At 46.8% G+C, this 15974-nt stretch overlaps 1 protein-coding gene across 2 annotated transcripts in view; it reads left to right on the forward strand.

Moving 5' to 3' along the window:
- The window catches only part of POMT2 (protein O-mannosyltransferase 2), a 45295-nt gene that overhangs the window by 12627 nt on the left and 16694 nt on the right, over positions 1 to 15974 (forward strand). For both annotated transcript variants that reach the window (XM_059689440.1, XM_059689450.1), the window contains exons 3-11: positions 1572 to 1676; positions 3393 to 3501; positions 5190 to 5298; positions 6901 to 7060; positions 8354 to 8460; positions 9116 to 9198; positions 11489 to 11598; positions 12169 to 12235; positions 14870 to 14939. In XM_059689440.1, the coding sequence (XP_059545423.1) occupies positions 1572 to 1676; positions 3393 to 3501; positions 5190 to 5298; positions 6901 to 7060; positions 8354 to 8460; positions 9116 to 9198; positions 11489 to 11598; positions 12169 to 12235; positions 14870 to 14939 (920 nt within the window). The remainder of the gene's footprint in view (positions 1 to 1571; positions 1677 to 3392; positions 3502 to 5189; positions 5299 to 6900; positions 7061 to 8353; positions 8461 to 9115; positions 9199 to 11488; positions 11599 to 12168; positions 12236 to 14869; positions 14940 to 15974) is intronic.

Consider the following 15974-nt stretch of genomic DNA (forward strand, 5'->3'; position numbering starts at 1 on the left):
CTTTGTATTAAATTAATTATATTAAATTAACCTCTGGACCCTGGGATTCCTTCTTTTTATTTTTTTATTTTTAAACAAGGCTTTATAATCACTTACTGCTGAACTTGGAGTTCTATACTTCGACATGGAACTATAGATAGCAACCCTGTTTGGAACTACTTAGAGAAAAGAGTGAGCTGGTTTAGTGGTCCAAATCCAGGCCCCCACAAGCAGTGCTGCTGGGACAGGTTTCCCCTCCACACAGCCTAACCCAGTGGTCGTCAAACCGCGGCTCGCGAGCCACATGCGGCTCTTTGGCCCCTTGAGTGTGGCTCTTCCACAAAATACCACGTGCGGGCGCGCACGTACAGTGCGAAGTTGACTTAAAACTTTAAGTAAAGTTTATTAAGTTAATTTTAGGGAACATTGTGGAGTGAAAGAAGACGTAGTGTTGAGGATTGAGAAAGGTATGTTGAGATGGTTTGGACATAGAGAGGATGAACGAAAGGAGATAGACGAAACAAGTATACAAGACGCGTGTGGATGGGAGAGTTGGGAAGGGTCGACCTCAGCGAATGTACCTCAAATCAGACTGAGGACGTTTTTAGCAAAGGTCAGCTTAGGAGTACCCTAATTAAGTTAATAACAATGTACCTACCCATATAGTTTAAGTTTAAAAAATTTGGCTCTCAAAAGAAATTTCAATTGTTGTACTGTTGACATTTGGCTCTGCTGACTAATGAGTTTGCCTACCACTGGCCTAACCGAACACTGGTTGGACTGGGCAGCCTGGGGCTGTTATAGATGCTTGGTGTTTGCTGGCAGTTTTTATGTTTTTGCTGCTTCTGATTGCTTGTGTGAAAAGAATTTTACATTGTTGATGGCCAAGGAAAGATAGAAAGAGGCTGACCCTCCTGAATGTTTTGAAGGATTCTCGTCATAGTTTATGGTTGATTTGTTCTGGTTTGGGATGTGCCAAGGTTGCCACTTTTTGGAATACTGGAAAAAGTAGAAGCCAGTCTCTGGCCTTTTGGCATTTTTTCCACTGGGACTTTTCTGTTCCCCTCTGGGGAAATGCAGCTGTCTTTTCTCTTTTCTATTCCTCCCCCCCCCCCCACCCCCTTCCCTGTCTCTATTCCTGATGTGTAGAAACTTGGCCACTTTTCTGCCTCCTCATTCTGAGTTGGAACCTCATTTTCCAGTCTCTCCAGGAATCAGCCCCTCTCCTTCCCCTCCCCCACAATGAGCTATCAGCTTTTATTTTATAGCAAATAAAAAGAAGGCTGATGAGCGAGCCCCTCACTGGCCCTGCCCTTCAAACTGTGGGATTTTTTCTTTCTAAGTGTCCAGTCTGCACTGTTCCCAAGAACTTGTCCTTAACACAAGAGAGGATTTGTTTCAAGCAATGAGCTCTATAGACAAAAGGTTCTTGCTTTGAACAGCTGCAGGAGAAAATGTCACATTGTCAACTCCTTCTATGGACAGTTGTCAAGGGAGACCAAAGTCTGGGTGCTGCTGGAGGGAAGTTTAGGGGATGAAGGAATCTCCTCTCAAAGGTCTCTCATTGTTTCTGTTTGTTCTCTCTCTCTCAGATGCTGATAGGTCTTGCTGGCTACCTGAGTGGATATGATGGCACCTTTATGTTCCAGAAGCCTGGGGACAGATACGAGCATCACAACTACATGGGAATGAGAGGAGTAAGGCTTCATGACTTGAAAGAGCCTCACTGAGCCCTGTGGCCACACTCACAAATGTTACAGTTGGAAATCCTGGGGTGGTGGCAGGTGTACACGGACTTTGGGGTGGGGGGAGGATGACTGGATCCATGCCCTGTAGTAGAAATTCAGGCGTAGAGACTCGGAACTGGTGTGGGTAAGAAGGGAAGGGGAGGCCACAGATAATGGAGATTACACAGATAGGAGCAAGCCCACCCTGTCATCTATTATGCCCATGTGAGGCATCAGACTGCAGGTTGGAGAGCAGCCTGGGACCCAGGCAGCCAGGCAGCCAGGAGTCTCCTGTATTCTCAGCATTGGCCTCAGCACATTGGCAAGCTACATGTTCTTCCTCTCTCAGACCACACTTGCTGGAGCATTGCTTATCTCTGAGGGCCCTTTCTTAAGACTTCAGCATCCCCACACTCCTGGCACCAGGTTCCTACTTCTTTCTCATGAAGGTTTCAGGCACACACAAGGAGTGTGCCAGTCTTTGGAGGGAGACCATGTGTCCGCTTCCTCTGTTCCCTGTGTCCCAGCAGCAGCCTTGATGGAGCATGGCAGGGCCTCAACACCCAACTCTGGGTACTCCATACCTGTAGCTGAATGAGACCTGAAGAAACTGACCTTCAACGTAGAGCTCTCAAAGCAAGTTACATTTACAAACCCCTTTCATTGAGGAGCTCAAACACTTTAGATAAATACAAAGTGCTTATTTGGACAAATTGTTGGATAATTTGCATGGTCATATGATACCATATTAAACAAGAAGTGTCCCATACCCTCAAGTTCATATTGTAAGTGATCCTGTGTCTTCTTAATGACTTTTGAATACCATAAAGCATGCATAATTGGATATAGGCCTGACTCACTGTGAACTTGTTATGGGAATTGAGAAGGCAAATATGACAGCGGTGTTCCCTTTCACACTAGGGTACATTGCTTTCTGTTAACAAAAGGCGACAGCCCAAATGTGAGAATTTCCACTCCCTTGGGCTTGCCTGTTTACTCTTGATGGATAAGGTGGAGAGGTACAGAGAAGGCTTGTGGTTGAAAACAAAACAAAAAAACCCTCCAGTTACTGAAGCGCAAAGCATTCTTTTTGCTAAAATAAAAATACCACCTGTAGATTAAAGAGTGGTTCCTGGTATGACTGAAGAAAAGGGCTAAGAAAGAAATAACAGAATTCTCTACAATATTAAAACACGTCAGAGAGGTCTTAACTTGTGTCCATAGTTTTGTAATAGAAGCTAATGTTTATCAAGTACTTCCTGTGTGTTAATAAACTTTAGGTCATTTAATCTTCAGAGTATAAACCCTTTGAGGTAAGAACTCTGATTCTTCACATTACACAGATGGGGAGGCTGAGTAAAGAGACATGTGACTTCCTCAGGGTCACAGCTAATAGTGATAGGCAGTCTAACCGGCATCCCCCACCTGAGACCAGTGTGCCATCCTGCTCACGCCTCCCTGGCTGAACTTTGCTGATTTCGTGTCAGTGCACAAGTTGGTGCTCTGTGGGAACTAAATGCTGCTTGATTTGATGCCTCACGGTTACACCACCCCTTTCTCATTCATACATGTGCCAGCTGATTTTAGGTCACCATGTCCTCATTGGGGTCTTCCATCTTAGACCTGAGCTTGTAGGTCTCTGAGCCTTAGCTAATCTGGTTGACTGCTTCTCTTTTCCTTTCATAGTTCTGTGCGTTCCTCGGTTCCTTGCTGATCCCCTTTGCCTACCTCACTGTACTGGAGCTGTCCAAGTCCCTCCCCGCAGCACTGCTCAGCGCTGCCCTCCTCACCTTTGGTAAGTTGTCTTCTATCACGTTTCTTGGGAAATTGTCTGCTACACTGTGAATGTAGCTGGAAATCAACACATTTACAGGTCTGTCTATGGGCCCAGTTGTTAAGTAACTTTAGGATTGAGTAAATGTATTACAAATCTTATTTAATTCACTAGTAATACTTACTATATATATACTTGTATGTAGCAAGCCTTTACATTATTGGAAGGGAGAGCTGGCATAGATGATCTCCAGTTGTCCACATTTAAGATTTAAGTTTGGATTGGATAAGAAGATAGCTGTGTGTGTGTGTGTGTGTGTGTGTGTGTGTGTGTGTGTGTGTGTGAAGGAGGCCTACAATTCTAATTCTGCTTCTCTTAGGTTACTATCAAGATTAGTTTGTACTCCTTAAACGAATTTTAGCTGAATGCAAGGGCGATGCCTCAAAGTAGCTCGGCAGCAGGGGGTAATAAAATGGGAACCTACATGTTTTCTGTGGATAATCCGCCCATGGCTAAATGAGAGCTGATCCATGGAAACCGATCTTGTTGCTAGCCTTGTTCTTCTGAAAGTGCATTCATGACCTTACAGAGCTTAACATTTAGGAAGTCCAGACCACTGTAGGTGGGTATTTTAGGGGTGATTCTGGCCTTGTTTTGATCGATATGTTGCAAGATTATAGGGCTTCTTTGTAGAGGATTGGTGTCTTTTTCTTTGTGTCTTTAATTTCCTTTTCAGTTATTTATTGTCATTTATTTATTTTCTCAGTCAATACTATTTTTAAAGCATCTCCTCTTTCTAGGCCACTTTTATCGGCCTCAGAGGATGAGGAGCTTACTCCCTAGTGGGGCAGATGATAAGTAAGCCAGTAAATTACTAAGTCTATACTGTAACATTCTAAGCAATAAGTGCAATGTAGAAAATAGAGTCGGGTGAAGAATAAAGTCATGAGGAATGATCCTGTGTTAGGTAGGGTGGCCAGTGAGGAGCTGCTTAAGGAGGTGGCCTTGAGCAGAGACCTGTGTGAAGCAGAAGATTAAGCCATGCAGAGATGTGAGGGACGAGTGTTCAGGCAGTGGGAACAGCATGTGCGTGGTCCTGGTATAAGGTGGCACTTAGTGGATTCAAGGAACAGCAAGAAGGCCAGTAGGGCGGGAGTGGAGTGAGCGAGGCAGAGGGTGTTGGGATGGGAGGTTGGATAGGAGGGAGACCGTGCAGGCTTTGGCATCGTCACGAGGAGCCTGTTAGTCTGGGTGAGATGGGAAGACATTGGAGAGTGTAAGCAGGGGCATGATGTACTGAAATTGTGTTTCACTTCGGCACCTATCTGGAGAATCAGCTCCCAATATAGACTTTTTACAAAATGGTCAGACTGCCCTCGGTGTGGGCCATTTGTGGCTATATGAGCGGGCGGCAGAACTCACTTTGTAAGGCTGGAAATGAGCAAGAGCCCTCACCTCAGGACTGCTCTATCTGAATGAGTGACGTGATCCTTTCTTGAGTTAAGGGCCTGGAAGACGTGTGGGATACTATTTCGTATCATTGGGCTTTGGTGTACCCCCAAGCTGTGACCTTCCACCTCCCCAGTGACTCAGTGGCCCATCTAGTCTTGACTTCAATTAAGCCCAAGGGGGACTTATTGCTGGGGTGTTTGGTTCTTGGGGGCCCATCTCTGATCCCATTTTTTGACCACTGAGCTCATGTTTTTCAGACACAGGATGCCTCACTCTGTCCCAGTACATCCTTCTTGACCCCATCTTGATGTTCTTCATCATGGCTGCCATGCTGAGCATGGTCAAGTACAACTCCTGTGCTGACAGGTCAGGAACACCGTCTTTGGGAGTGCATATGTGTGTGTTGGGGGGTGGGGGTGGGGGGCAGGGGAGCGGGGGAGTGATGTGGTCCAGAGGCTACGGCAGCTCCAGAATTTCTGTAATGGCCAGGGGCAGGGTAAGTGCCTAGAGGACTTGTCTTGAGGCTGAGTTTAAGGCAATCCAACTTTTTTAAAAACTTAGATTACCCATTTTAGATCATGAAAATAGATTTGAAAAGGTTTTCTATAGATTTATTTTTGCTTTACGTAAGACTAAGAAAATGTCGATTGTATTTTTCAAGAATATTATCATTTTTACAGTGGGGGTGGGCTTAGATAGGGGCTTGTGGATATTATAGAGCGTCCTAATGCCTTCCCACCAACTTATAAGCCACCCCTTGGCACCAGTGCTGGTTAGGAGATCCCAGGACAACTTTATCTTTCACATTCTCCATCCTAGAGGGGAGGGAACCAGGGTAGATCCTGCTTGGGAGTGTTTGTCTCCCTGCCCTCGGTGGTTGTTACATCCAGCCCTGACCTAACGGTGGGAATAGTGTACATAAAGGTTGGCTTGAATGGTCTATAGCAGTCAAGAGGATCCTTGCAGGCCCTGCAAAGTTCTGAAGCTGTACTAGAGGGCCTCGTCTTCCCCAGGGTAGTCTTTTCCAGACCATCCTTCTACCTCTGAGAGAGTAGAATACATTCATTCTATTCAAACCAAAGAGCTGGCTCATCTGGGCTTTTCTAGAAGTCAACTTGGTTTCACCATGACAACGCTCATTAAATGATGTTACACTAATAAAGCCTGATCCAGGACTCTCTGGCTTTGGGTTATTTTCTGTCTCTGCCACATTCACTTCCACCTGCCGTTTCTGAAATGCATACTCTGTGCCAGGTACTGTGCTAGGAGCTGGAGGTACAGCGGGACTTAGGTCTGGCTGTTAAGGAGCGTTCGCTCTGGCAGGGGAGGCCACCAGAAAATGAGAAAATTGCAGCACAGTGTGTTAGGAGCTGTAAGTACAGCAAACCTTGGCACCGACTTCCCTGGCTGGAACCATGCTCCACCGCTTGCTAGCTGTATTACCTAACCTCTCTGTCCTTTGCTTTCCCCATGTGCACTAGTAAAAGAGGATAACAATAGGATCTACCTCATGGGGTTAGCGAAAGTTGAAGAGTTAATTGTGTAGAGACTTGGAACAGTGCCTGACACATGGTAAGCACTTGACAAATGCTGGCTTTGACAGGTCCAGAGGTGGCAAAAGAGAGGGCTGACTCAATCCAGTGGCTTCTCCGGATTTCCCTTTGACCTCCACGTGATTGGTTATCCCTTGAAGAAAAGCTTCTTGCTTACTTATCCAGGAAAGCATTGATCCCTCTCACAGAAAAAGCTCCTCCTCACTCCCACCCACACTGTGCTTCCTGCAGTTTCAAGTTTCACAAACCATGCTGTTCTTGGAGCCTCATGGTCCCCTGAGGTTAGGAGCCCTCGCATAGAGGGCACAGCACAGCCCCTCAGAGTCAGAGAACCTGTGCCCTTGCCCACTGATGCTCTTGCTTTTGAGTTTGGTTCCAGCTGCCAAACTGAACTCTGTGTCTTGTTGGTTTTCAGGCCCTTCTCTGCCCCCTGGTGGTTCTGGCTCAGCCTGACTGGCATTAATCTGGCTGGTGCTATAGGGGTCAAGTTTGTTGGCCTCTTTATCATCCTGCACGTGGGGTGGAACACCGTATCAGACCTTTGGCACCTGTTTGGAGACCTCAGTCTTTCATTGGTGAGAACCAAGTGCTTGTAGAAATGTCTTTGCTCCCCAGTATTGCTCAGCAGAGCCAGTGGCCTACCTCTGCCTCTGCTGCAGGCACGGAGTGTCTGTGTTCTGGGCCCAGGCAAGCTGGACCAGCTGCTCTCTGTAGGCAGCAGGACGGGGGAGTGGGCAATGGCTGAGAGGCTGGAGTGGTATAAAGGGCGAGGATAGACTCACATTCCTGGAATTCATTTTTGGCATTTGTTTCTGAAATGTTTTAAAAATGCTCTGCAAACTACCCAGCTAGAGGATTCTGTCCAGTTGGGCTCATGCCAAATACTGGTATATGTCAGGCGCTGACGCAGGGGACCTTGGGTGAAATGGTCAGGGAGACTTTCTGAACTCACAGTTTTCTTTTCCCAATCCGGGCTTTTCAGATTTGGAAGCCAGTAAAGTTTATTACAATATTGTTTATTAAGGGCTGATTCTGTGCTGGGCACTATGCAATATGCGTTACCTTCATTATCTCATTTTCTTTTCATAACAATCTTATGTGGTAGGTAGCTATTACCCTCTCTTTACAAATAAGGAAATCAAGACCTAGAGAGGTAATAATGTGCCCCAGGTCATACAGGCAATAGGGGCAGATCTAGGGTTCAAACTGAGGGAAGGCAGACTGCTTACTAAAGGCTGCTCCATTGCCTCTGAACCAAGTCCCAACAAGTTTATTTATTCAGAAAATACAGACATGCTATCCTCTAAGTGTGAGACACAACATGCAGATGAATAAAACAATGATCCCTGTCCTCTAGAGACAATGGAGAGAGAGAGAGAAATAAGTGAGCAGGCAATTATAGTTCAGCCAACAAGTTCTGTGAGAGCACAGAGGAAGGTGTGACCCTGTCTCAGGTGATGCAGGAAGACCTCTGGGAAGACACTGAGGCCTGAAGTTGAATTAAGGAGCAGTCATCCATGTGATGGGTGGGGCTGGCCAGTACAGGAAGCTCGGGGAAAGTGCAGGGGATCAGTGTGACTGGGATGTACAGGGGACTGATGAGTGACGATGCTGAAGATATAGGCAGCGCTTTGTTGGTGGCGCAGTGACAGTCTGGGGTCCAGGGTGAGGGCTCAGACAGCCAGCAGGGGCCTGGCTCCTGTTCAGTCCCCGGCATTGTTTCAGTGGTGGGTGCTATGGAAAGCATTTCCACATAGTTTTTCTTTATGGCTGTTAGTTTTTCAATTTTATTATGACTATGACTTATACATGAAAACACATATAATGCACATGTAAGGTATAAGGAATAACATTGGCTCTGCCTACAGGTGACTGTGGGAAAACACCTGACTGCGCGCATCCTGTGCCTCATAGTGCTGCCGCTGGCTCTCTACACAGCCATCTATGCTGTTCACTTCGCGGTGCTGAATCAGAGGTACAGCAGAGCCTTTCTAGCCGCTCACTCTGTCTTCCTCCTGCCTCTAAGCCCGCGGACGGGCCCTGTGATTTCCTGGGTCTGTGGTTGGGATGACAGGAGGGGACCCAGGGTGTTTTCCTGTTGGTTTTCTCCTGTGTTCTATCTTTTGGGTATCCAAAATGCTCAGAAAGGCCAACACCCTTAGTAAAGAATTTCCTAACAGCCCAAAGCCCCTTCTCCCTAAACAAAGCCCCTTGTGTTTAACAGGGATGAGCCACCATAAGGTGTGCAGTTGGGATGAGGATAGTAATAACAGTAGCACCAGCAGCAGCTCCCATTTAACGAGTAGCTACTGAGTGTCAGGAATGTTCAGCATTTTGTACCCATTTTCTCATTTAATCGTAATTACTTTGAAATCTTTAAACCCCTGTTTATAAATGAGGAGCAGAGGCTAAGCCAAGTTAGGTATGTTCCGAAGGCCCCCTAGCTAGTAAGTGGCTGAGTTGGGATTTGGACCCAGTTTCTCCTCCTCCATCACCCATGTCTGTCTCCCGATGCCTCACTGCCACTCTGGTTGTCCTTAAACGAGCCGAGCAGGGCTCTTTCTAGGCTCCTGGGAAATCATGATTTCACTGCACTCACTGGGCTCTGCCCTGCTCCTGCTCTCCCACAGTGGTCCTGGCGATGGCTTCTTCAGCTCCGCCTTCCAGGCCCGGCTTTCAGGAAACAGCCTTCACAACGCTTCCATCCCTGAGTGTGAGTGTCTCCTGGGCCTGATGCAGGGCAGAGGGTTTTCTGGGAGTTGAATTAGAAAAGATGACTATGATAGTTTGAGTTATTTCGGTCTGCAGAGGGCAAAGTGGGAGAAAGATCCAGTTATTTCCAGTACGAGTACTCAAGAGAGGGGGTCGGGACACAGGAAGTGCAGAGGTAGACGTTCTGAGCAGCAAACTCTTTGTCACTAAAGAGAGACTTCTCCATTGCGGCTGTGAAAACATCCAAGCCAGCTCTGTGGGAAGGCCAACCAGAGAGACTCTGTTTGGACCTTCAGGGCCACTGGTCAGTTTCCACCGTGGAGTGCTGTGGCTCGCGTGTGTTGTTATTCACAGGTAGTTACTGAGCAAGCCTTAGCCATGTTGGCAGCGGTAGGTGGACGCCCTCCAGCGTAGAGTCTGAAGTGCAGAGTCTATGCCTGATATGACTGTTGGGTTGAGAACATAAAGTGGGGACACAGGGTGCGAGAGATAGAATGAGTGGTCTGGGAGTCAGGCCCTGGCAGAATGTGTAGATTTCAACAGATGGAGAGGGAGGAGAGGGCATATTGGGCAGAAGAGACAGCATGGTCAAGGCCAAGGACAGGGTAAAACTCAAGGCACAGATTATATGCAGAAAAGTACCTGAAAATAAGTTTGAAAAGATAGGTTGGGCCAGATAGTGAGGGTTTGAAATGTCTGGATGAGGTGTTTGGCTTCATTACACAGGCATTGGAGACCCAGTGGAGGTACTGGGCAGGGCGGAGGCCAGGAAGGCTGCGCCTTAGGGAGATGACTGGTGGTTAAGTATAGGATGGCATGGGAGTGGAGGCAGGAGATGTCCTCTGGGAAGCTGTTGCAGGCATTGAGCTGGGCACAGAGGTAAGGCAACCGGGCATAGACAAGGGAGGTTGGACACGGAAAGGGGGAACAAGATGTCACTAAGGACCTGAGCCCAGGTGATTGTTTCCTGGGGCAAAGACTGTCTTTTAGTCTCCCCAGTGCCTTGTACAGTGCCCAGAGCCCTGGGCTCTCCCAGACAGTGGAAAGAATGAGAAAGAGGAAAGGCTAAGAAGTTGGTTTGGAAAGGCAGATATTGAGTTCTACATCAGAGACTTTGAGGTACTTGGGGAAATCGTGCAATGGGGCCAGTGGGCTTGGAGCTGAAGCTTTCAAAGGAGGAGTCAGCCAGGTAAAGGGGTGACTAATGTGGTGGCAGTGCTATGACCCATAAGGAAACTGCAGAGAGGAAGAGAAAAAGGGTGAGGTCAGGTCATTGGGGATGGCAGGAGGAAGGGGACCTAAGAAGGAGCTGCAGAGGAGCCATTCATGAGGGAGTATGGGGCTAAGAAGGAGGAACAGAGAGCATTTCAAAAAGCAAAGGTGGTCAGCAGTGTGCAAATTCCTGTTCATCATTTATAAAGCCGAGCTCAACTGTGATCTCTTCCATCAAGACATCCTCTTCTTACTCCTGGGGTGAGAAGTCATCCTACCCTGTCTGGGCTCCCCCATGTCACACGTTGTCACACCTTTGCCAAAGCACTTGCCCACTGTCATGTGCTTGTCAATGCATGAAGCCCTTTTCCCCAAGACTGGGCTCGCTGTGGGTGCAGCCAGGCCTGCTCCACCTCGGATCCAAGTGTAATCAGCACAGTCTGCTGACCAAGTGAATGGACAAAGGAAGACAGGGTGGGCCATCTCTGGTGGAGAGACCTCTTTTGGTGGAGTGGGGAATGGCAGGGTGGCCACAGTTTGAGGGATTGAGAAAAGAGGGACAGTAAAAAGGAAATGAGGTTTACTCTGCCCTTTTTGTTTTTTTTAATTTGGAGTAAAGAAAAAGCCCAAATACCATTAAATAGTTACTCCATATGGTACTGGGTTCAGAAGCACAGAAGTCTGTCTTAACCGTCTATTATACCATCATATCTTGGGGAACATTCCAGATAACGACAGAGAATGCTTCTTCCTTTATTCCATTGAATGTATGTCCAGACCTTGACTGAAGGACACGTGGGTCTAATCTTTCACTATTACAAACAGCGCTCTAATCACACTGTTACTACCCAGGTTCTTCCGAAGTGCTTAGTGGGGAGGGAAGAAGGGCACCCTGGGGTGAACTCCCTCCTAAGTTGACCCTATAGGAGTGTGAAGGCAGTGGCACACCTGCTTTGGGTATCCTCAGCCCAGTGGGGTTTGTAAGAGGGTTATGAGCCCTAGGGCTTGGGAGGCCCCTCCCAGTCAGCGGTGGCTTCTAGCCCTGTACTACTCACCCCCCACCCCCTCCTTCCCCCTAGACCTGGCCTTCGGCTCTGTGATCACTGTGAAGAACCTGCGGATGGCCATCGGCTATCTCCACTCCCACAGGCACCTCTATCCTGAGGGCACTGGCGCCCGCCAGCAGCAGGTCCGTGAGCCTCTTCTGCACCGAACCTGCCATTCCTGTTCCTGCCGCCCGCCCTTTGCTTGCGCTGTTTCCCCTGCTTCCTGCGCCTCTTCCTCTTTGCCGTGGCTAACTCGGCTTCTTTAGGCTTCAACTTAGGCTTCAGTGTTCCCCTCTGACCACCATGATACTGGATTCCCTGGTACTGGATTAGGTGCCAGGGCCAGGGTTTGAAGCTGCAACCCAGGTACATGCTCTTGACCAGGAATCAAACCTGAGACCCTTTGGTGCATGGGCTGACACTACTGAGCACACTGGCCATGGCTTAATTACTTTTTAAAATTCACTAAATCCTCTCTGTTACACAAGGTATCATGGTTCTTCCTTCTTGTGGGAAAAGTCCTCTCAATGCACAAGGAAGGAGAGAATCTCACTTAGTGCTGCTTCTGGGTCCTGCTGGGAAACGTGGTCCCTTGGGTTGGTGGTTGGGGTTCAGAAAGGCTTAAGCAATGTTGATTGTCCTGTGGCTGGTTGCGCTGATAGTGATGGTCTCCTCCCTCCTCCTTCCTCCCCCTCCCCGCCACCTTCACCCAGGTCACCACCTATCTGCACAAGGACTACAACAACCTGTGGATTATCAAGAAGCAGAATACAGACTCAGGTAATGTGGGGAACTGATGCTTCTTGTGTGATTACTTACCCTCAGTCCTCCACATTCCTCATGCCTCCAGAGAGGGGTAACAAGATGGGCTTTCCTGAGCATTCTTTGACATTGTGTTTACTATCTCAGTTATCCTTTCAACAGTTGTTTATTGAGCACCTGCTAGTTCAAAGTGCTGGCAGCTTAGGGGATTAGCAGTGAGCAAGACAGATATGATCTCGCTCTCAGAGCTGCATTTTGAAGACAGCAGGACCAAAGCTCAGACTTGATCCAGACGATTACCTGGGCATGCCACCAGGGGCTGGTGAATAGCCCCAACTGGGCACATGCTGGCTGCTCTCATTTCTAATTTAGAACATGCCACGCATTGCAGACCCTAGCATATGGTGCAGCTCCAGTTGTCTTGATATGATAGTGTTGCTGCCTACTGGTCATCCTTGGACTGGGCAGTGAGTTGGAGATCTGAGGGCCTGCCAGCCCTGTGCTGCCCCTGTCTAGGCTGCTGTCTGGTACCTCACTCAGTGCCTGGTAGTCTGCTTCTGCCTCACCGGACAAAGCTGCTCTGAGGCACACCTGTTGGGCTCTCAGGGCCTATGACATGGGCTGTATCTGGATCTTGCTTTTTTGGTCAGGCAGCTAGCTCTCTGCAGGCTATGCCTTCTGCTGCAGCTGCGAGAGAACAGAGGGCATCTCCCACTCACCTGAGCCCCTGCAGATTGTCCTGTGCCACAGGCATCCTCTGTGACTCCCCAGCAAACACCACCTGGCTCAGCCTGTCTCAAGTCAGCTGCCCCTGAGCCTTTGTGGAGAAGGGGCAGATGATCATGTGAATTCACCTTCTTTGTTCCTTTCCCCACTCCTCTTCTTGCTGTGGTTTTTGGATCAGAATATGGCATACACAGTCACTGTCTTTGCATCCTGTTCTTTAGTAATATTAATTATGACACTCTTGGGCAGGTTCTATGTCTATACCTTTTTAATATTGGTATTGATTGGGTTTTTATTCAACAGGCCAAACTTAAGTGGTCTATCACAATGAGGTTGTTAGTAAGGGGAGACCAGCTTTACTTTGAAAGTCATGTGGGCATAGCCGAATCTCTGAACATCCTGAGGTCGTTGAGACCTTGATGGCTATAAATTTATATGAAGTAAATTTCTATGAAAGAAAACTTCCCTCCCACTGACTTTTTTTTAATGTCATCTTGCTAGTTAATTTTTTTAAGTTTATTTTTTTAAAAAATATTTTTATTGACATCAGAGAGGAAGGGAGAGGGAGAGAGAGAAACATCAATGATGAGAGAATCATTGATCGGCTGCCTCCCACACGCCTCTACTGGGGATCGAGCCTGCAACTGGGGCACATGCCCTTGATCAGAATCGAATCTGGGACCCTTCAGTCCGTAAGCCAATGCTCTATCCACTGAGCCAAACTGGTTAGGGCTAAACTTTTAAATTGAAAGAGACCTTAAGAGTCCACATAGGAGTGGGAATCTCTGTAGTTAAGTTCTCTGATTCACTTGAGAGCCATGATTTGTGCTAGTAAATTTGTCTTCTTGACCTGGAGTGTTCGTGTCTCACTGTTTGGGATGGAAATTTGCAAGAATTCCTCTGTGTTGCTGCGATTACTGCTGATTCCTTTTCCATCGTCATCACCTTTCTAGATCCCGATCAGTTTTGACTTCTAGATGATACTGAAGTACAGCTGACTCCTGAACAATGCAGGGCTTAGGAGCACTGGCCTCTTGCGCAGTCAGAAAGCCATGTATAGCTTTGGACTCCCCCAAAACTTAACTATTAATAGCCTACTATTGACCAGAAGCCTCACCAATAACATACTCAGTTGGTTAACACATACGTTATATGCTATATATGTTATAGACTGTATTCTTAGAGTAAAGTAAGCTAGAGAAAAGAAAATTATTAAGAAAATCATAAGGAAGAGGAAATACATTTGTAGTATTTATTTTGAAAATCCATATATAAGTACTTGCTCATTTTAAACCTATGTTGTTCAAGTGTCAACTGTAGTCCCTTTTTTCATCATTTCATCATTATCTTTACCTAAGACTTAGCAAGTATATTGCCAGGAACAAGATAATCACTGGCAAAATGTGCAGGGCTTAACATTTGAGTTTTGAGGAGAGCTTGGAAATGGTAATTTGCATGGAATTAATTTTTGGAAGACTATTTTTTTACTACTAAAAGGAAAATCGTAGTACTACTTGCCTTCCCAGCTTAGAAATCTTCCAGTGGGGGCTTCAGTGCCTGTCAGAGATGGCCATATTTCTCGCCTGGCCCCACTGTTCACACACTCGTCCATTCCCACCCTTCCTGCCTGCCCCCTTAACCACAGGAGACCATCAAATGAGTTTTGCTCTTTCACACTTCTGTGACTTTCCCCCACTTGTTCACCTAGCAAAATTCTCCCTCTCCTTTAAGAGTATTTCAAATGTTATTTTGGGACACACCCTTATCCAGTCCTCTGAAACAGTCCGGACCTTTCTCTCTGGGCTCTCTGTCTCCTGACAGCATCTCTAGCACCTGCCAGGCACTGTAACTCCCAGTGGGCCCTCAGTCAGTACTGGCCCGGTGAGCGAATGGTTTCAAGTAACAGTGCTTGTTTCTTCTTGGCAGATCCCCTAGACCCCTCATTCCCAGTGGAGTTTGTAAGACATGGAGACATCATTCGACTAGAACATAAAGAGTAAGTAAGTTTGCTCTTTGGGATAAATGAGTGGCATGGGCACCAAAGGTAAGGAGTTGTTTTTAAGCTGGAAATGAACAGAAGTCAGGTTTGAACAAGGCTCTGGCAAATGGAACAAGCTGCTGGGGGAGGACATAGAGCCGCATTAGGAAGGTCCGTGAAATAAGCAGATGAGCCTGTGCCTACCTAGTTTGGCTCTGAGGAGCTTTGAAGTTTGAAGGTATCTTTCAGCTTCCCTTTTCTTAGAGGACAAAAGAAAAAATTTCAGTTGCCTAAGCTGCTTCTTTTTTTTTTTTTTAAATTAAATCTTTATTGTTCAGATTATTACATTTGTTCCTCTTTTTTCCCCCCATTACTCCCCTCCTCCCAGTTCCCACCCCACCCTCCGCCCTCACTCCCCACCCACTGTCCTCATCCATAGGTGCAGATTTTTGTCCAGTCTCTTCCTGCATCTCCCACACCCCTTTCCCCCCAAGAATAGTCAGTCCATTCCCTTTCTATGTCCCTGATTCTATTATAATCACCAGTTCATTCTGTTCATCAGATTATTTATTCACTTGATTCTTAGATTCACTTGTTGATAGATCCGTATTTGTTTATAATTTGTATCTTTACCTTTTTCTTCCTCTTCCTCTTCTTAAAGGATACCTTTCAGTATTTCATATAATACTGATTTGGTGGTGATGAACTCCTTTAGCTTTTCCTTATCTGTGAAGCTCTTTATCTGACCTTCAGTTCTGAATGATAGCTTTGCTGGATAAAGTAATCTTGGTTGTAGGTTCTTGGTATTCATCACTTTGAATATTTCTTGCCACTCCCTTCTGGCCTGCAAAGTTTCTGTTGAGAAATCAGCTGACAGTCATATGGGCATTCCCTTGTAGGTAACTGAGTTTCTTTCTCTTGCTGCTTTTAAGATTCTCTCTTTGTCTTTTGCTCTTGGCATTTTAATTATGATGTATCTTGGTGTGGTCCTCTTTGGATTCCTTTTGTTTGGGGTTCTCTGCGCTTCCTGGACTTGTAAGTCTATTTCTTTCA

This window comes from Myotis daubentonii, chromosome 1, assembly GCF_963259705.1.
Source record: "Myotis daubentonii chromosome 1, mMyoDau2.1, whole genome shotgun sequence".
Taxonomy (NCBI): domain Eukaryota; kingdom Metazoa; phylum Chordata; class Mammalia; order Chiroptera; family Vespertilionidae; genus Myotis; species Myotis daubentonii.